At 45.3% G+C, this 21,878-nt stretch overlaps 2 protein-coding genes across 2 annotated transcripts in view; one reads left to right on the top strand and one right to left on the bottom strand.

The window, feature by feature from the left end:
• The window catches only part of LOC126484521 (protein Wnt-5b-like), a 606,999-nt gene that overhangs the window by 364,498 nt on the left and 220,623 nt on the right, over window positions 1–21,878 (bottom strand). The window lies entirely within an intron of this gene.
• Window positions 18,778–21,878, top strand: part of LOC126484522 (probable salivary secreted peptide) — a 35,602-nt gene continuing 32,501 nt past the window's right edge. Inside the window, exon 1 of the mRNA XM_050108070.1 lies at window positions 18,778–18,995. Within this exon, the coding sequence (XP_049964027.1) occupies window positions 18,873–18,995 (123 nt within the window). The 5' untranslated portion in view covers window positions 18,778–18,872. The remainder of the gene's footprint in view (window positions 18,996–21,878) is intronic.

The raw sequence follows: 21,878 nt of genomic DNA on the forward strand, positions 1-21,878 counted from the left end.
GAAGGGTATTTTACAATAACCACACCTGAGACAGGTAGGTGCAGAGCTTAGTTGTGAAGAATGGGACAGCTGTGTTAGAAAGCTCCTCCGAAAGCAGAGAGACCTTGAGTGCAAATTTAAATATAGGCAAAGCATTACAGACAAACGAAATTGAACGAAGCCAAAATTAGCGTGTGGAGAGCCACACGTCAAACATTCAACAAATTCGAAGATAAAATTCCATCTACCGAACTGACAGAAAATCCTAAGAAGTTCTAGTCTTATGTTAAATCAGTAAACGGACCGAGGTCATCTGTCCGGAAACTGTGTTACCATAATGGCATCAGAACTGTGGATGACAGGCAGAAGGGTGAACGATATACTAAACGCCTTCTTGCAAAACTAAGGCAGACCGTTAGCTTCCTCCTTTAAATAGTCGCACGAACGTAAAAGTGACAGATATTTTTGAAATAAGCGACCACGGGATAGAGTAGCTACTGAAACCGCTCGGCAGCGGATATATCGATGGAGCTGATGGGGTGCCAGTATGATTTTGTGTAGACTACGCGAAAGTACTTGTAGCTCTTCCAGCATCGCTGTACCTCAAGTCGCTGCAGGAACGATGCGTTCCTAGCGACTGGAAAAAAGGCTGGTCGGTCCCGTTTCCAAGGAGGGTCGCCAAACAGACGCAAATCTAAAGGCCCATATCCCTGACGTCGGTCTGTTGCAGAAATTTGGAACGTTTTATGTTCGCGTATTATGACATTTTTGGAGACCAAAACACTCTTTAATAATCAACATGGGTTCCGAAACAAACTATCGCATGAAACACACCTAGCTCTGGAATGAGATTTTCACTCTGCAGCGGAGTGTGCGCTGATATGAAACTTCCTGGCAGATTAAAACTGTGTGCCCGACCGAGACTCGAACTCGGGATCTTTGCCTTTCGCGGGCAAGTGCTCTACCAACTTTTTTTTTTCTTTTGTTGTTTTTTTTAGTTGTTTTTTTTTATTTTTTTTTTTTTTTTTGCGCTAATATGAAACTTCCTGCCAGATTAAAACTGTGTGCCCGGCCGAGACTCGAACTCGGGACCTTTGCCTTTCGCGGGCAAGTGCTCTACCACCTTTTTTTTTTTTTTTTGTTTATTTTTTTTATTTTTTTTCCTATGCAATTCGCGAGGAAGTGCTCTGCCGACTTTTTTTTTCTTTTTTTTCTTCTATTTTCTTTTTTTTTCTTTTCTTTTTCGCGGGCAAGTGCTCTACCATCTTTTTTTTTTTTTTTTTTTTTTTTTTTTTTTTTTTTTTTTTTTAGCACAAGAGAAAGAAAACAAATAGGCTGCAGATAGAGAGCTATGTGTGAAAGGGATAAACATGTGTAAGGAGAAAAAAAAAAACTTAGAAGAGGAGGAGGAAAGAGAACTGAAATAAAATAGGAATACTTTCCGCGCCATGCTCCACTTTGGCGCGCCAGCAGAACAAAAGGCATTCTATCATTGACCATTGGAGGAGAACGTGGGATCGTCCAGCCTTGGCTGGCACGGTTCGTTGAGATTCCAGCTTTGAGGCGGGTTGGTGAAAATGCTCTGTAAATAGTTCGCGAAAGTGGCCCGATAGTGTCGATGCCGGCGAAGGGTGTGGTGATACACTTGGAGGCGTGTCCAAAAGTCCGCCGGATCGACGATGTCGTCTCGGAAGAGGTAGTCGACAGCCATGCCACTGATCCATGTGATGGCGTGCCACTTAGCCGATGGAAAGTAGGTCGTGTCGGGATATATCATCATAGTGGGAGAAACGTGATGTGGTGGTACTCGGAGGTAGAAAGCCACAATCTTCTGTACGAGGGTCCAGACAGCTGCTGCTGGCCCACACTCAAAACGATGTAAATCTGTATCTTCGACATTGCACTTCAGGCACAGGGGTGAGTCCACCAGTGCGATGCGATGCAGTTTCTGTCTTGTAGTATACTTGCCGTTGACGAGAAGGTACCACATAGAGGTGGTGTCAGTGGTGTGATATGGTTGGTGGATCGTTTTCCAAACTGTAGGCCATGAAACCTGGGGGTGACGTGTTTCGACGGGGTTGCGGGGTGGAGACTTTCGGAGAAGGCGGTAGATGTCGCGGGTGGTCGTCTTCCTGGTCCTGGGGAGCTCGGTGCATATGTAGCTGTACTCCAAAAAGAAACGGCCGATATGTGACATCGGAGGTGGGATGTGTGCCAAAGACGTCGGTGGGCGTCTCGAAACAGGCGCGAGCTCGGTGGTCAACATTCCAGTAAAACTAGCATTTTGGCTTTTCCATAACCGGAGCATAGTATTGGTGTAAAGTGCCGTTGTCCTGGCTCTCACATTAACCAGATCGAGGCCACCTTCCCGCTTCGGTAAGGTGAGAGCTTCATACTGGACTTTGAAGATGTGTCCAGAACAAATGAAATAGCCGAATGCCGCCTGTAACCTGGCCGCCATTGTCGCAGTGATGGGCAGAATCTGCGTTATATGGGGTATCCGAGCTGCCAGATGGGTATTGACGAAGGTGACTCTCTGGCACATATTCAGCGGGCGTAGTATGTGATTTTGTATGTTGGCCCGGATGCGTTGCAGCAGCGCACGACCAACTGAGCTACCGAAGCACGACTCACGTCCGGTACTCACAGCTTAACTTCTGCCAGTACCTCGTCTCCTACCTTCCAAACTTTACAGAAGCTCTCCTGCGAAACATGCAGAACTAGCACTCCTGAAAGAAAGGATATTTCGGAGACATGGCTTAGCCACAGCCTGGGGGATGTTTCCAGAATGAGATTTTCACTCCGCGAAAGGCAAAGGTCCCGAGTTCGAGTCTCGGTCGGGCACACAGTTTTAATCTGCCAGGAAGTTTCATATCAGCGCACACTCCGCTGCAGAGGGAAAATCTCATTCTGGAAACATCCCCCAGGCTGTGGCTAAGCCATGTCTCCGCAATATCCTTTCTTTCAGGAGTGCTAGTTCTGCATGTTTCGCAGGAGAGCTTCTGTAAAGTTTGGAAGGTAGGAGACGAGGTACTGGCAGAAGTTAAGCTGTGAGTACCGGACGTGAGTCGTGCTTCGGTAGCTCAGTTGGTAGAGCACTTGCCCGCGAAAGGCAAAGGTCCCGAGTTCGAGTCTCGGTCGGGCACACAGTTTTAATCTGCCAGGAAGTTTCACACCTAGCTCTGTTGGTTCGCGAGACCCTTACAGTAGTAAGATATTGGTGCCCAGGTTGATGTCGTGTTCCTTGACTTTCGGAAGGCGTTCGATGCAGTTCCTCACTGCCACTTAATGAGCAAGATGCGAATGTACGGAATATCTGACCAGTTGTGTGACTGAATTAAAGAGTTTCTGGCAAACAGCACACAGCATGCCATTCTTAGAGGCGATAAATCTTCAGGCGTAAATGGGACTTGGGAGTGTGGTAGGGGGGAGGACAGAGGTCTGTACGGGGGGGGGGGGGGGGGGGGGGGTGTTGCCAAGGAAGGGATACAGGACCATTACTTTTCGCAATATATATATATACACTACGACAGGAAAAAGACACACCAAGAAGGAATTATCCAAATGGGGCGGAAATGGGTAAATGTGATGTATGTGTACAGAGAAACAAATGACTACAATTTCAGAAAAACTGGATGATTTATTCAAGGCAAAGAGCTTCACAAATTGAGCAAGTCAGTAATGTGTTGCCCCACCTTTGGCCCTTATCCAAGCAGTTATTCCGCTTGCCATTAATTGATAGTTGTTGGATGTCTTCTTAAGGATATCGAGTCAAATTCTGTCCAGTTGGCACATTACATCGTCAAAATCCCAAGATGGTTGTAGGGTCCGGCCTATAATGCTCCAGACGTTCTCAACTAAGAAGAGAACAGGCAGCCTTGCTGCAAGCACAAAGCCAGGCGCCAGAAACTCTCGTCGTGTGCGGGCGGACATTATCTTCTACATCTACATGCATACTGTGCAAATCATATTTAAGCGCCTTTCAGAGAGTTCATGGAACTACCTTCTCAATAATTCTCTATTATTCCAATCTCGAACAGCACGGGGGAAAAAACAAACACATGTATCTTTCCGAGGGAACTCTGATTTCCGTCATTTTATTATGATCGTCGTTTCTCCGTGTGTAGATCGGCGTCAACAAAATATTTTCGCATTCGGAGGAGAAATCTGGTGATTGAAATTTCGTGAGAAGATCCCGCGGTAATGAAAAACGCCTTTCTTTTAATGATGTCGACCGTAAGTCCTGTATCATTTCAGTGGCACTCTCTCTCCTATTTCGCGATAATATCGAATCTGCTGCCTTTCTTCGAACTTTCTCGATGTACTCCGTCAGTCCTATCTGGTAAGGATCCCACACCGCGCAGCAGTACTCCAAAAGAGGACGGACAAGCGTAGTGTAGGCAGTCTCCTTAGTAGGTCTGTTACCAATAAAACGCAGTCTTTGGTTTGCCTTCCCCACAATATTTTATATGTGTTCTTTCCAATTTAAGTTGTTTGTAAATGTAATTTCTAAGTTTTAGTTGAATTTACGGCCTTTAGATTAGACTGATTTATCGTGTACCCGGTGTTTAACGAGTTCCTTTTAGCACTCATGTGGATGACCTCACACTTTTCGTTATTTAGGGTCAACTGCCAATTTTTGCAACATGCAGATGTTTTTTATAAATCGTTTTTCAATTTGTTTTGATCTTCTGATAACTTTACTAGTCGATAAAGGACAGCATTATCTCCAAACAACCTAAGACGGCCACTTAGATTGTCTCCTAAATCGTTTATGTAGATAAGGAACAGCAAAGAGCCTATAGCACTACCTTGGGGAACGCCAGAAATCACTTCCGTTTTACTCAATGACTTTCCGTCAATTACTACGAACTGTGAACTCTCTGCCAGGAAATCACGAATCTTGCCGAAATGCCAGCCCAGGATGGTTTGCCTTGGAACGCAACAAAACGCGGCGTAGAATATCGTCGACGTACCGCTGTACTGTGAGGTTGACGCGGATGGCAAGCAAAGGGGTTCTGCTATGAAAAGAAGTGGCGCCCCAGACTGTCACTTTTGGTTGTCCGGTCGTTTGGTGAGCAGCAGACAGGATGTCACGTCGTCGGCACGGAATCTCATTGACCGGAGTAGAAATTCAGTGTTGAGTCCAGCTTCGATTTGAGCCTCGATGATCAGCGAACACTTGTCTGGATACGCCCCGGCCAGGTGTGGGATACCTGCCAGAGCGTTGCCCGCCAGACGGGTCGACAGCTGCTCGTCTTCGTGCCCGCCAAGACATACCCTGCCCCTCCCAAACTGAGAACCTTTAGCGCATTGTGGCCAGGACCCTCCAACTATCTCGGGATTTTCACAGTGTAACGCGCCAATTGGATAGAATTTTGCACAATTTCTATCAGTAGGACATCGAATAACTCTGTCAATAAATGCCAATCCGATTAACTGCTTGTATAAGACCCAGAGATGGGCCAAGGTGTGACTGACTTGCTCAATTTGTAAAGCTCTTTCAGTTGAATAGCTCATTCAATTTTACTGAAAATTTAATTATTTGTTTGTCTGTATATGTGCATCACATTTCCCAAATGCCGTCTCATTCGGATAATTCCTCCGTGGTGCATCGTTATTTTTTTCCCCTTAAAGTATATAAAAGACTTTGTTGATAATGTCGGAAGTTCCATGAGGTACTTCGTGAATGATGTGTATTCAGAGAAGTAGCAACGGTGGAAAATTGCAGTGAAATGCAAGAATGTCTGCAGAAGATCGAAGCCTGGAGGAGATATTGGCAGCTGACCATCAACATAAACAAATGTAAGATACTGCGCATAAAAAGGGAGAAAAATCCATTATAGTATGGTCACACCATAACAGTACAATCATTGCAAGCTGTCACGTCCCTCAAATGTCTACGAATGTGTGTATGGAGCGACTTAAACTAAAATCATTTCTGGTAAGGAGTTATGGGGCCAAACTGCTGAGTTCATCGGTCCCTAAGCTTACACACTATTCACACAAACTAACTTACGCTAAGGACGACAGACACACCCATACCAGAGGGAGGACTCGAACCTCCGACGGGGTGAAAAATTAAAATCACCACATCACAATAATCGCAGGTATGATGGGTGTCAGAGTGAGAATGATTGGAAGAAACCTCAGGAAGTGTGATTCACACAGAAAGGAGATAATTTACGAAAACCTCATTTGATTAATACCTAAATATTGGTCGTTAGTCTGGGGCCTGTACAAGATTAGATACGTACAGAAAACAGAGAAGATTCAAAGAAGAGCCGCTCTTTCCGTTACAAGTTCGTTTACTAAGCGCGAAAGCGTCACAAAGACGCTGAGCCTTCTCTAGTGGCAGACGTGCAAGTGAGGCGTTCTGCATCAGTATGTGCACGTTTCAAGAAGAGCTAACCAATGTTGCTTCCTCCTGCCTATGTCTCGTGAAAAGGTCATGAAGTTAAAATTACAGAGATTCGAGCTCACACGAAGTCTTGCCCGCGAACCATTTGCTACTGGACAGGAAAAGGAGGAAGGATAGTGGTACAAAAAGCACCCTCCGCCACACACCGTAAAATTGCTTGCAGCGTAGAGATGTAGGATTGTTGCGTTAAGTACATTTCTTGTGTTTCAGACGTATATAAACTCGAGAACAGCTGTCTGAATATCAAAAGGTCGGATGGAAAACCAGGCCTAAGCAAAGAAGGGGAAGCTGAGAGGCAGACGGAATATTTTGAGGGTCTATGCAAGCGAGATGTACTGGAAGGCAATATTATACACTGTTGTCCAAAATTAAAGCAAAAAAACGGATATTTTGCAAGATTTAATTTATATAAACAAGTGATAGTAAAGTAGGAACAATGTGTAGAATACAGAATGTAAACAAGTGCAATAAGCATAACGGAATAAAAAATGTACTTCATTTTTTCCAACACATCAGGTTTGCGCACACATTCCGTCAACTGGTTAATGTGCTCAGTATGGGGTGTGGCCACCTCTTGCAGCAATGCAGGCCTGACAACGACGGGGCATGCTGTGAATGAAGTCATCAGTCTCATGTTGGGGCAATAAGGCCGATCTTCTTGCAGATCTGCTCGCACGTCTTGGAGAGTGGTTGGCGGATGCTGACGGGATACAACTCGTCTTTGTAGCGCATCCCAGACATGCTCTATGGGATTCAAATCGGGAGAGCGAGCAGGCCACGCCAGGCGTGGAATATCTTCTGTTTCCAAGAAAACGGTAACGTTCGACGCTCTATGAGGTCGAGCATTACCGTCCTTGGATTCGAAGTTGAGCCTGCAGCTCCTCGCAACAACGGTACATGAGGTCCCAAGATCTCGTCACGATACCTGACAACAACTAAACCTTGCCGATTCACCCGTACAATTTCATAGAGAGGTGTTAGCGTGGTCAACACAATCCCTGCTCTGCAAACTGTGAAACCATAGATCTAGATAATCCTAATAGATTTGGAACTGTTGGCTCGAATGTCGCATACGTAAGTAGTCGTCGACAGTCTCATGCTGGTGGAGGTAACAGTTTACTCATGCAGTTAAGGTCACCCGACTAAAATATTGGTCATTCCCTCAAATAAGCACGCTGGTCGTTCTGGTACACTCTTGCTGGCGCAGCACTTACATCAAGCGGGCATGTGATACTCTGTCACTGATGGACGTCATGGCACTGCGGTTGTATGGAATCAGCGCAGTAAGATAGGTCGCCTTGGAGACATGACAGATTATCAGAAAGGAGTTATTATCTTTGGACGTGGCACTGACCACACCGTCAGTTAACTTGGCCGATTTGTTGGTGTGTCAGCGAGGACTGTTCGAGTTGTCTAAAGGCAATGGTGTACCGCACGCAGCTACGGAACAAGGCGTAGGAACGGTGACCGTGTGAAAATGCTAAATGGTAGGGATTGGATTTAATGTCACGCCGAATCAATAACATTCGGTTTCAAACCTAGTAGGGCTTACTGCTGTCAGTGTATGGAGGTCGATGATCACCAGTTCCCGAGCAAACGTTGCGAAGGAAACTGGACGCCGTGGACAGCTGGTGTCAGGTACCTTGCAAAACGCTATTACTCACAGCTACACGTGTTCAATGTGCCAAACAACACAGACTGGAAACGATTGTCGGTGGATAGCAACATCCGACTAATCGCGATATTGTCTTTTTTTTTCTTTTAAGGCCCAATGAGGAGCTTAGTCTGTAGTGTGTGGAGGGTTTAGTTCAGAGGTGATGTTTTGGAGGATGTTTATTGCGGAATGACTTGCTCCCACTCATTCAGCTTGCCACGAACTTTCTGAGGGAACTGACAAGATACGAGCCGTGTTACATGGTATTAGCGCGATGTCTCCTGGAAAGACTGATTTTTTTAATCCATTGTGCTTTCTTATGCTCATACATTCTCATGATCGCGAAGTTCTACAGTGACCAAATTACCAGACAGTCTGTGCCAACCTGCATGGAACCCAAAGCGGCAACGTACCCATCAAAACTAACTCAGTAGACATTTATATTAGAACATTTTTTGATACGGGCTAAACCCTTCCCAAAAAAATCTGCAGTGAATCATAAAATCTTTATGAGTGAATAGCAATTTTTTAAGAAAATGTAAATGTACAAATATTGTGGTACCAAACGTGATACTGCTCCGGGAAATTCTTGTGTCAGACATTCTGCGACAGCATCTAGGTACAGGTAATTCCACAGACTATTTTCCGCACATAATTTTGTCTCAATGTGTGGCCCTAAACAGTTACTGACAGTTTGTGTCAGCTACCTCGAATCCGCGCAGGCACATCGCTGCCGTTGTGTCCGCCCCTGTCGGAAAAGTCCATCTGGCGGCTACGTCCTTACGCAGTGACCCATTCAAGTGCATCGCGACACGGAAACCGGTGTAGTTACTTCGCAAACCGAGTATTTAAATTCGCTTATAAGATGCTAGTAAACAAACGTTCAACGATCACACCTTTTTCGTTACGGTATTTAATTACAAAAACGCTAATACTATTCTGGAAGGACAGAACAGGCAATCAACTTCCGCCTGCATCCTTAAAGAGCAACTTCCCTTGACATGCAATGCACTCATTAACCCACGTAATCTCTCGAACGCCGACGGGATACTTTATCTGTTCACGTCTATTTGTTGAACAGTCTGACAAACTGAATTTTGATGGGGCAATTAACAATAATCTTCTCAAGTGATGATGTCAAACGCGAGAGAAAATTTCACGTTTTCTGTCGAACAGATTATTTAAAAATTACTTTTCCTTTGACAGACTTGCCAAACAAAATATGTTGCACAGTTGAGATTAATTTCTCCATATTCGGCTCTAGTTTTACTGTCTTTAGAGTTAGCTGCTACCAAGATGCTAAAAATTTGTAGAACTTGCTAAACAACAATTCATTTCATTGTATTAGCACAAACCTTTCCATAGCAGACACGGTTATGACTGAACGCCTCTTAAACACTGGGACACAAAAATATATCCCAACTATCCTTGTCAGCACTAACATAAGATGAATGTAACTAACACTAGTGTCAAATATGACGAGTTGGCCAAGGGCTTGCTACGTATCGTCGCTGTAAATTTGATTTGATCTTATAAATGTCGAATTGATGAGTGGACAAAACTGGATTGCTGTTGCTTACTTTCGTGTTGCAAGGATAATATTAACAGCATTTCTGTTTTGAAACGTATGTTGTGATGGAGTACAAGAGCTTCTGTCTGTCCTTACATTTACTCTTTCAGGAAAAGCTTCATCATCTGCGTCTGTGAACAAAGCGTTGCCTACTCGTTCTTGTCGGGTTCTCTGTGGAGTTACACGGTTAATACTATGCTACTCATAGCCTCAACATACACTACTGGCCATTAAAATTGCTACACCACGAAGATGACGTGCTACAGACGCGAAATTTAACCGACGGGAAGAAGAAGCTGTGATATGCAAATGATTAGGTTTTCAGAGCATTCACACAAGGTTGGCGCCGGTGGCGACACCTACAACGTGCTGACATGAGCAAAGTTTCCAATCGATTTCTCATACACAAACAGCAGCTGACCGGCGTTGCCTGGTGAAACGTTGTTGTGATGCCTCGTGTAAGGAGGGGAAATTCATATCATCACGTTTCCGACCTTGATAAAGGGGATTGTAGCCTATCGCGATTGCGGTTTATCGTATCGCGACATTGCTGCTCGCGTTGGTCGAGATCCAATGTCTGCTAGCAAAATATGGAATCGGAGGGTTCAGGAGGGTAATACGGAACGCCGTGCTGGATCCCAACTGCCTCGTAGCACTAGCAGTAGAGATGGCAGACATCTTATCCGCATGGCTGTAACGGATCGTACAGCCACGTCTCGATCCCTGAGTCAACAGATGGGGACGTTTGCAAGACAACAACCATCCGCACGAACAGTTCGACGACGTTTGCAGCAGCATGGACTATCAGCTCGGACACCATGGCTGCAGTTACCCTTGACGCTGCATCACAGACAGGAGCTCCTGTGATGGTGTACTCAACGACGAACCTGGGTGCACGAATGGCAAAACGTCATTTTTTCGGATGAATCAAGGTTCTGTTTACAGCATCATGATGGCCGCATCCGTGTTTGGCGACATCGCGGTGAACGCACATTGGAAGTGTGTATTCGTCAACGCCATACTGGCGTATCACCCGTCGTGATGGTATGGTGTGCCATTGGTTACAAGTCTCGGTCACCTCTTGTTCGCATTGACCGTACTTTGAACTGTGGACGTTACATTTCAGATACGTTACGACCCGTGGCTCTACCCGTCATTCGATCCCTGCGAAACCCTACATTTCAGCAGGATAATGCACGGCCGCATGTTGCAGGTCCTGTACGGGTCTTTCTGGATACAGAAAATGTTCGACTGCTGCCCTGGCCAGGATATTCTCCAGATCTCTCACCAATTGAATACGTCTGGTCAATGGTGGCCGAGCAACTGGCTCGTCACAATAAGCTAGTCACTACTCTTGATGAACTGTGGTATCGTGTTGTAGCTGCATGGGCAGCTGTACCTGTACACGCCATCCAAGCTCTGTTTGACTCAATGCCCAGGCGTGTCATGACCGTTATTACGGCCAGACGTCGTTGTTCTGTGTACTGATTTCTCAGGATCTATGCATCCAAATTGCGTTTAAATGTAATCACATGTCAGTTCTAGTATAATATATTTGTCCAATGAATACCCGTTTATCATCTGCATTTCTTCTTGGTGTAGCAATTTTAATGGCCAGAAGTGTACATCACCTATAAGGAACTTGCAGTCCCAAAAAGCACAAATGTTACGAAGTGGACTTTTAACCGCAGGTTATATACATGTAACAATTTTGAAGAATAAGAGAATTTTTGAAGGATTCTGATTCTTGATAATTCAGTATGAAATAGGAGACTATGAACGCTATTGCATGAAATACGAAAACTTTGCCCAGTGCAATCTGCGCCCATACAAAAATCTCAAATTTGAGCCCAGTATTCCTGAATACTATCTGCTCACAAAATCACGGTCTACCTGCACTCCCAATGTCCTCATCCACTCCAGGCGACTTGAATAATTACGCTTAAATTTCCGTAGTCTTCAGTTCGTGCGCTTTGTGTGCTTATACGTTCGATATGGAAGTGTCAACGAACATACGGGTTAATTCAGACGGCCGCTCTGAAGTTTACTTGTATGTCTTAAAGAGAGGCAAAGTAAACAAAACTATGATTTGGCGTTGTTCGAAATAGAAGTCAACGATCGTCGAGAGATGCTTGAGACCACACTTTAAGTTGCTTAGATCAGACCATCATCAAAGTACAACTTCAGATGACAATTGCTTACAAGTACATAACACTCTGAATTATCAAACGAAGAGGGTACGAGAAATTATGATCACTGTCGATTGCAAAAATATTGGCACTACCGTCCTTGTTCGGGCATTTCCAGTGTTCTTTAACCATCAGTAGTGGCTACAAAGTAAAACAACACGTATGAGTCCTCTGTTTTCTCTGTCGGACAAGCTGCGGAGTTAGGGTAGGATAATTAGTGGACTTTTCCTCGATCTTTTATGAGCGCAAATTTCTTTGGGGACCGTTTACGGGACACTGAATAATTGTCGCTGATTAGAAAATCTCACTCCTTTCGCTTTTACCTGAGCCACATAACCCTGAACGATGGTAGCCACAGGATTTTGACGGACGAATCGCCGAGCGAGTGTACCTCAGAAAGAATGAAGGAAGGAACGTTACGGTTTCATATCGACCATGAGGTCCTAAGAGACTGAGTACAAGCGTAGATTGGGGAAGGGTGGAGAAGGAAAGGGGCCATTACCTTTCCAGGGATACCGGTGACTTGGAAGATAGCTCAGAAAACCTCAATAAGGACCAAACGGGGACTCAAACTGCCGCCTTCCCGGATGCGAGTCCAGTGTGCTGATCACTGAGCCAGCTCCTCGCTCGGTACAGAAGCTCACGTTTGATGGGAGACTTGTTAGGCGAACGAGCGAACCAGAAAATCAATGGTAACCTCGTTCTTCGACGAAGGGTTGCACAATCCTACAAGTATGGCCGGGTATTGTCTTGCTGAAGTTCATTCTAAGAAAAACAAAAAAAGATGCATCACGAAGGAACTACCTGAATGGGACGGAAATCGGTAGATATGATGTACACGTACAGCCAAAGAAATGATTACAATTTCAGAAAAAAATGGATTATTTAGTCAAGAGAAAGAGCTTCATAAATTGAGTAAGTCAGTAACCCGTTGGCCAATGGCCTTGCCGCAGTGGTAACACCGGTTCCCGTCATATCACCTAAGTTAAGCGCAATCAGGCTGGGCTAGCACTTGGATCGGTGACCAGCCGGTCTGCCGAGCGCTGCTGGCAAGAGGGGTGCACTCAGCCCTTGTGAGGCAAACTGAGGAGCTACTTGATTAAGTAGCGGCTCCGGCCATGTAAACCGACAAAACGGTTCGGAGAGCGGTGTACTGACCACAGGCCACCCATATCCTCATCCAGTGACGCCTCTGGGCTGAGGATGACACGGCGGCCGATCAGTACCGTTGGGCCTTCCAAGGCTTGTTCGGACGGAATAACCCGTTGGCCCACCTCTGGCCCTTATGCAAGCATTTATTCGACTTGACATTGATTGCCAGAGTTGTTGGACCTCCTCTTGAGGAATATCGCGCCAAATTCTGTCCACTTGGTGCATTAGATGTTAAAATCCCGAGCTGGTTTGAGGGCCCTGCCAATAGTGCTCCAAACGTGACCAATTAGGGAAGATCCGGCGACCTAGCTGGTCAAGATAGCGTTTGGCAAGAAGGAAGACAAGCAGTAGAAACTGTCGCTGTGTGCGGTCAGGCATTATCTTGCTGAAATGTAAGCTCAGGATGGCTTGCCATGAAGGGGAACAAAACGGGGTGTAGAATATCGTCGACGTACCGCTGTGCTGTACGGGTGCCACGGATGACAGCCAAAGGATTCCCCCTATGAAATACCCTATGAAATGAAATGGCACCCCAGATCGTCAACCAGGACTGTATGGTCTTGTGGCGGGCGACTGTCAAGTTGGTATCCGACTCCTGGCCGTGGCGGTCGACACACATCTTCGGCCTCGGATCACATTCACTGGTGGTCTCGCGGTCGCGTTCTCGGTTCCCGAGCACGGGGTCCCGGGTTCGATTCCCGGTGGGGTTAGGAATTTCACCCGCCTCGAGATTACTGGCTGTTTGTGATGTCCTCATCATTATTCCTAAAAGTGGGGAGATCGGACTGAGCAAAGGTCGAGAATTTGTTCTCATGCTGATAACCGCGCAGTTGAGCTCCCCACAAACCAAACATCATCGTCATCATCATTCACTGGAGTAGAATGTCTTTAGTGATGAGCCCCGATAACCAACGAAGACGTGTCTAGAGATGTTTTGGACGGGGCTGGGATACCAACTTGACATTCGCCCGACATAGGCCAGCAGTACGTGGACGATGTTCTACGCCCCGGTTTGTTGCCCTTCATGGCAAGCCATCCTGGGCTTACATTTCAGCAAGATAATGCCCGCCCGCCTACAGCGAGAGTTTCTTCTGCTTGCCTTCTTGCTTGACAAACCGTCCTCGCCTAATCTCACCAACTGAGAACGTTTAGAACGTTATGAGCGGGGCCCTCCAACTGGCTCGGGAATTTGACGATCTAATGCGCCAATTGGACAGAATTTGACACGATACCCCCCCAGAAGGACATCCTATAACGCCATCAGTGATTGCCATGCCTAATAAGTGCTTGCATAAGGGACCAAGGGGGACCAAAGTTATTGGCTTGCTCAATTTATGAAGCTCTTTCTCTTGAACGAGTCATTCTGTTTTTTTGAAATTGTAAACATTAGTTTGTCTTTATACGTTCATCGCATCTGCCGATTTCAGTCCCATTCAGATAATTCTTGGTGCGTAGTTTTGTGTGTGTGTGTGTGTGTGTGTGTGTGTGTGTGTGTGTGTGTGTGTGTGTGTGCGTACGTGCGCGCGCGTGTTTGGGTGGGTTGGTGTATGTCATTTGCAGTTACTGGAAGCGTAGAGAGTACCTAGGAATCCGAAACGTTCATGTTGTATTTAAAAGCGCCGCAAAGCTCCAGCCACATGGCATTTGTCTCTACTGCCGTTCAACAGTGTGTGTTGCCAATTCCAGTCACTGTTATAGAGTCTAATACAAATGCTGAATTTGCTGGAGGAAAGGTTGAAGCGGAATTGCGGGGAAATACTGCCCATTGCCACTCAGCAGCCGTCACACGCCAATTGTATTCGAACTCGCTTGAAGGTTAAGTAATGGAAGCTGTGCTTTTGTCGCCAGCATAGCCTGCTGGTGACGGGTTGGCGTCGTCGATACGAGACTATCCGTTATTCGTAATTTGGCCTTCATTTTCCTGTTCTCTCTACCAGTATCCAAATCGTCGGTTGCGTCGCGACCACGGATTTCTGAATCAGCAGTCAAAAAATCTAAGGGACTTCAAAATTTGATCGATTCCTGACCTATTTATCCCAGTGGAGACTTCTACAATAGTTCCGTAAGAATTTTGTTTCGTTCGCTACTTCTTAAAGTGTAATTATGTAAGTCTATTTTGGAACGATGAAAAAATGTTAACACAGTACAGAAAGTTCGTCCAATATAAACTAAATTAGTAAATGAAAAGCGCTAGCTTGCTTTTGTTCTACAGTATTACTTTTATTGTGTTAACCGGTTTTCGGCTTACAAGGCCATCTTCAGATATTTACAATCTATTGTCGCCAAAGACGTTACAGTGTTTGTAAACAACATTGGAAGAGAAGTTACACATCTAAATTGAAGCAGAAATGTGCAGTGAATAACATCTTTGACAGTGTGGTGGTAATACAATGTAAAAAATACAAAGTATTTTAATTGGTTTGAGTATCGCGCTCCGTAAGTACCGTTGTCAAGTACTAATTTTATTTTATTTTGTTGTTTTTGTTTATTAATATAAACCTTTATGTAGGGTTACTGTTCGTGTTTTCGTTAAAGCTTTTTCCTGTTTACACCGTTTTTTTTTTTTTACTGATCAATTTTTTTACTTTTTACATGTTATTATCAGCATGTTATTTAATGTACATTTCTCCTTCAATCTAGAAGTGTAACTTCTCTTCCAATGTTTTAACATCTTTGGTGACAGTAGTCAGTAAATGTGTGAAGATGGTCCTGTAAGCAGAAAACCGATTAACACAATAAAAGTAATACTGTAGAAGAAAAGCAAACTAGCGCTTATCATTTATTATAATATTGTTCTACCAAGAACCGACTCAAGATTCAATTAACATAAATTACTTACATCTTTCTGTTTCTTAGCCAGATGCCTGTTTTACAGATCGAACACAGGTTCTTAATAAGCGACCAAAGCGAAACGATTTCGGATGCAGAGGCGAATTCCAACTACTGTATTTTCACTTTTTTATCTCTTGAAAGAAATTTGCTACTTCCCGTTTCACATAACGTTTAATTCACGGTTTTAGCGAACGTTCAGTGTTCAATATCGTGCGAGTCCTGCTACTTTAGTTGCGACGTGTGGTCAAGTGACAGCCCCGAGCCGATCGGGAGGGAATGTGATGAGTGATGTTACTGAGCAGAATAATATGATCCCAACCCTACTTTTCATATCGTGTGTACCCCGTGTATTAGGCAATAGGAAAGCCGCTGTCCACACGGAGTTTTCGTCTTTGACAATGATCGCTCTTTTTCTAATTTGTGTAAACAGTCAACTACGAAGCTCTAAGACGCTATCCATCCTATAAGCCGGTGACGTATTTTCTGCGACAAACGCATGCCTGCTGCGTACTCTATCGATTTGCGAATTGTTCTTAGTAGTCATGATTTGTAGTTTCGAGAAGTCCTCTTTCGTAGTTCATTCACTTTGAGTTCGTTGAGATATCTTCTATTATGTTTAATTTTTTTCTAAGGCTACAAATATTAAGCTCTTTTCTAATGCTATTGTTCCTGTTCTTCGAATCTTTTACACCCTCCAACCGTTATGAGAAACAACGTCTGATCCTTAGCGGTAGCTATATTGTTGTCTGCTTGTGACCTATAATTCGCTACTACATAACTGTTTTGTAAAATGATACCCCAGCATGCTCCTGCGTCTTTTTTATGACAGATCTATTTTTCCACTTAATTGACATTCCAGACAGTTTGATAAGTTTTTATCTATATTCATATCGGTTGTCATAGGTAGTGCCCAAACGTAAGTAATTAACACGTCACAATTGGTCACTCACAACAGTTTTTTTCATATCGGAGGTTCGAGTCCTCCGTGGTGTGTGTGTGTGTGTGTGTGTGTGTGTGTGTGTGTGTGTGTGTTGTCCTTAGCGTTAATTTAGATTATGTAGTGTGTAGGTCTAGGGACCGATGACCTCAGAAGTTTGGTCCCATAGGAGCTTCCCACAAAATTCCAATTTTTTTATGTCGGGTCTATTACAATATTTTTTCGTATTCATTTACTTATCTTTAATATCTAAAACAGCCAATCCCAACGATTGTGGAAGTTATAGAGGGAATCAGCGTTTCGCCGGCCGCGGTGGTCTAGCGGTTCTAGGCGCGCAGTCGGGAACCGCGCGACTGCTACGGTCGCAGGTTGGAATCCTGCCTCGGGCATGAATGTGTGTGATGTCCTTAGGTTAGTTCGGTTTAAGTAGTTCTAAGTTCTAGGGGACTGATGATCACAGATGTTAAGTCCCATAGTGCTCAGAGCCATTTGAACCATTTTTGAATCAGCGTTTAAGATGTAGCACATAATGTATACACCATAAATCCGAACGACTGAGTGAAAGTAAAATCTGAAAGCCTGTTAATCAACGAAGGAAGAAAGATTCTGTCCGCAGCTCGTGGTCTTGCGGTAGCGTTCTCACTTGCCACGCACGTGGTCCCGGGTTCGATTCCCGGCGGCGTCAGGGATTTTCTCTGCCTCGAGATGACTGGGTGTTGTGTGTCTTCCATCATCATTGACTCGCAAGTCGCCGAAGTGGCGTCAGCTAAAAAGGACTTGCAATTTCGGCTGCCGAACACCCCGCATGGGATCTCACGGCCAACAATGCCGTACAATCATATCATTTTCTGTCCGTCGATGATCATTACAGATGGAGCACGAGCTTGGATTGTGGGAGGAATCGGAAGGAAATCGTGTTTGTCTTTTTCAACCTGTACCTCTAGCGATTATGGGAGGGACGAAAAAGCTGAATTTGATGACTATATGGGGCTTGAATCGCCGTCCTGCCCAATTGGGACCGAGCGAGGTGGCGCAGTGGTTAGCACACTGGACTCGCATTCGGGAGGACGACGGTTCAATCCCGTCTCCGGCCATCCTGATTTAGGTTTTCCGTGATTTCCCTAAATCGCTACAGGCAAATGCCGAGATGGTTCCTTTGAAAGGGCACGGCCGATTTCCTTCCCAATCCTTCCCTAGCCCGAGCTTGCGCTCCGTCTCTAATGACCTCGTTGTCGACGGGACGTTAAACACTAACCACCACCACCACCTGCCCAATTGGTGTTACGGCACCACCTCGTTCGGTTGGATATTGAGGGATAAAGGGGTTTCCGAGAAGAAAGGTCAGCAATGGACGCTATTTTCATAATGAAAACAGCATATCAAAAAATGCAAAGTTATATAGGCTTTTTAACAAGCAGGCATTTAGAGGTTTCGACAGTAATACTTTAATAGAGCCGTGAAATAGACTGTACATCGTCTTGTGAGGTTTTCTCGTGCTTCATCCGATTGAAGACGGAATTGCGATATCTTTTACGGTTCCGGAAGTATCTGAGGTTATTACGCAGAGTGATCCAGCCTGTGAGCACTTATTGCGTCACTATGGATCGAAACGTATAGATTGCATTCTGCAAACGGTGCAGCAACTGTGAGAAGCTCTTTTGCGCTGGCGCCCAGCTGGAACAGAAGCGCCGGTCAACGGCGAGCCGACCACAGGAGGGGCGACAAAGTGTTGGCGCGTGCGCACACCCCTCCGGAGGCGGCCGTCAGCGGCTGCAGACACGTCAGCGCAGTCTTACGAAGGTGTCAAGCCGCACACAGCTGACTGTTTGCACGGGGATCTGTCGCAGGCGGGACGTCGCCTATACGGTGACCCTGCTCTGTTCGCGGAGAGGCGCGACTGACAGCCGGGGCAGGCAGCAGCTGATAAGGCGTAACGAGCTCCTGTTAGGCAAGCGCCTTCTCGGAAGCGCAGACTCGTCATCTTCCCGATAACAGGAAAAGGGGATCTCACGCGCCACCGTGTCGCAGCCGCGGAACCAGGAGTGGGGGAGGCGCCCGTGCGTGCGTATATAGACACCGGCTGCGCACAGTTTCGCCACATTTAAAGCCGGCGGCAACACAGAGGAGAGGAAACAGAGATGGCACACTCCAGGACGCTTCTGGCGGTGGCGGCCGCCGCGGTCGCAGCTCTGCTGGTCTGCTCCAGCGCCGCCTCGCCCTTCGACTACGGACCGTCGCCAGCCGAGTACGGCATCCTGCAGGCAAGTGGGACGTCAGAGTCCGGAGCAGTGGCCGTCAGAGCCAATGCTGACGTTGTGTATCGGCGCCTCGCACCGCAAATGTACCAACTTTATTAATAACTGGTAACGCACTCAAGTAGTATGTTATGGGTCTCCAAGTAGGTTTGCTTTACTGGAGGTTTCTTTCCCGTTACAAACAAAATTATTTTTAAAGCGGAATTTAGCGTTTCCATTCGGTAAGCGATTCCAGGTTAGTCAAGTGCGATATTAGTTCTATCGATGTATATTAACGGGGACAGTAAAACACAAAGAATAAGCAGAACACCAGTAGCGACTGAGCAGCGCTGCTGCACAGATGTAGCAAACGCAGGCCAAGGCGGTGCTTTAGCTCCTGCGTTCCTGTTTGTTCTTTGTGTTTTACTGTCCCCGTTAATATACTGGGTGATCAAAAAATCAGGATAAATTTGAAAACTGAATAAATCACGAAATAATGTAGATAGACAGGTACAAATTGACACACATGCTTGGAATGACATGGGGTTTTATTAGAACCAAAAAAATACAAAAGTTCAAAAAATGTCCGACAGATGGCGCTTCATCTGATCAGAATAACAATAATTAGCATAACAAAGTAAGACACAGCAAAGATGATGTTCTTTACAGAAAATGCTCAATATGTCCACCATCATTCCTAAACAATAGCTGTAGCCGAGGAATAATGTTGTGAACAGCACTGTAAAGCATGTCCGGAGTTATGGTGAGGCATTGGCGTCGGATGTTGTCTTTCAGCATCCCTAGAGATGTCGGTCGATCGAGATACACTTGCGACTTCAGGGAACCCCAAACCCAATAATCGCACGGACTGAGGTCTGGGGACCGGGGAGGCCAAGCACGACGAAAGTGGCGGCTGAGCACGCGATCATCACCAAACGACGCGCGCAAGAGATCTTTCACGCGTCTAGCAATATGGGTGGAGCACCATCCTGCATTTTGGTTCTAATAAAACCCCATGTCATTCCAAGCATGTGTGTCAAATTTTACTTCTCTATTTATATTATTCTGTGGTTTATTAAGTTTTCAAATTAATAGTGACTTTTTGATCACCCGGTACATCGATAAAACGAATACTGCACTTGACTAATCGCTCTATCGAATGGGCACATAAAATTCCGCTTATACTTCAGGTTACATTTTTTCACAATTTTCGATAAATATTTCATGTTGTTCATTTGAAATTGTAGTAGAAAAATGGTTCAAATGGCTCTGAGCGCTATGGGACTTAACTTCTGAGGTCATCAGTCCCCTAGAACTTAGAACTACTTACACCTACCTAACCTAAGGGCATCACACACATCCATGCCCGAGGCAGGATTCGAACCTGCGACTGTAGCGGTCGCGCGGTTTCAGACTGTAACGCCTAGAACCGATCAACCACTCCGGCCGGCAAATTGTAGTAGAACGTAATTTTACTTTCACTGTGTGAAGGAGTCTTTCTACTTTTTGAGCTTTCATTATGCCCAACCTTTCTTTTCGACTATGTGAAGCAAGTACATGTGGCGCAAAAGGAGTCCGAATGCACTCGGGGGTGGCGGGGTGAATGGAGTAACATGATTTGCAGTGTGAAGAAATAGCACACCAGTTGCCTTAAAGAACATCGGAATTCTTCAAAAAAACTTCGCTGAAAATGATGAACAAAAATCTAAATGACGAGACTGGTCTTTGCGGTGGGCGGTGACGTGTCAGAGGAAATGCTGACGTAATCGGCGCCCGGCGCTACCATCTGAAACTGAAACGTTTAGCTCCACCACGCAATTTTGACACTGGAACTGTGAGGTCGCTGGCGTTGGCAGAACTGAAGAAACAGGGAAGTCGGCATCAAGTGTTCCGGACAAATCCGATACGTGACGAAACCAAACGACGTACTCATCAGATACCTTTTATTGTGCCACTTACTTGTAGTTACCATTGTTAGCAAAGTGATTACCGCCAAGAGTGAAAGTGCATCGTTTCGCTCTCAGTTCTTGCTGTGAGGGGTATAAGCAGGCTGCTAGCTTGTTGATGTACAGAATATCTAATAATTAATCAATACTTAAATATTCAGCTCTAAAACGGGCAGTATATTTACAATATTTGTACAGGCACATAAGACCCCATTTTTTCCGGCCGTATACCGATATATCGATGCTATTTTGGATAGAGCAAGAGCCGATTATGGTAAACTTTTAAATATCGATATATCGGACTCCCGATATTGTCAAAAATATCAACAGTCTTACAGCTGATGGCTGGTTGTCGAAGATGTAGTGTTATACGTCGCATCAACTTGTTGAGTGTGGTGTTGGGAACATCGAATGAACGTATAGTGCTCTGCAAAGAGCTACAAAGAATTGTAGGCACAGGAGATTTCGAGGATGTGACGTTGGCTCGTGTTGGTCAAGATTCAACAAACCTCGTCAACTCTACAATGAAATTCTCTCTTCCAAGAAAACTTTGAGGAGAGTACCGAGCCGGCTGCGGTGGCCGAGCGGTTCTAGGCGCTACAGTCTGGAAACCACGCGGCTACTGCGGTCCCAGGTTTGAATCCTGCCTCGGGCATGGATGTGTGTGATGTCCTTAGGTTAGTTAGATTTAAGTAGTTGTAAGTCTAGGGGAGTGATGACCTCAGATGTCAAGTCCCATAGTGCTTAGAGCCATTTGAACCATTTCATGTTTACAGATACAAGAACCCATTCTGTCACAATTTTGTCCACCATAAATCGGTAACACAGATCACGAAGTAAATTAGACAGTTGTGATTTATCAATTCGCAGTAGCACGGAAATTGCTTCACAAGCAAGTTATAAAAGTGAAAAACGCATATCATTAAAACCCACAGATTTTTCCGAATACTCTTAAAGAAAATCA

The sequence above is a fragment of the Schistocerca serialis genome, chromosome 6, assembly GCF_023864345.2.
Source record: "Schistocerca serialis cubense isolate TAMUIC-IGC-003099 chromosome 6, iqSchSeri2.2, whole genome shotgun sequence".
In the NCBI taxonomy this organism is placed as follows: Eukaryota; Metazoa; Arthropoda; class Insecta; order Orthoptera; family Acrididae; genus Schistocerca; species Schistocerca serialis.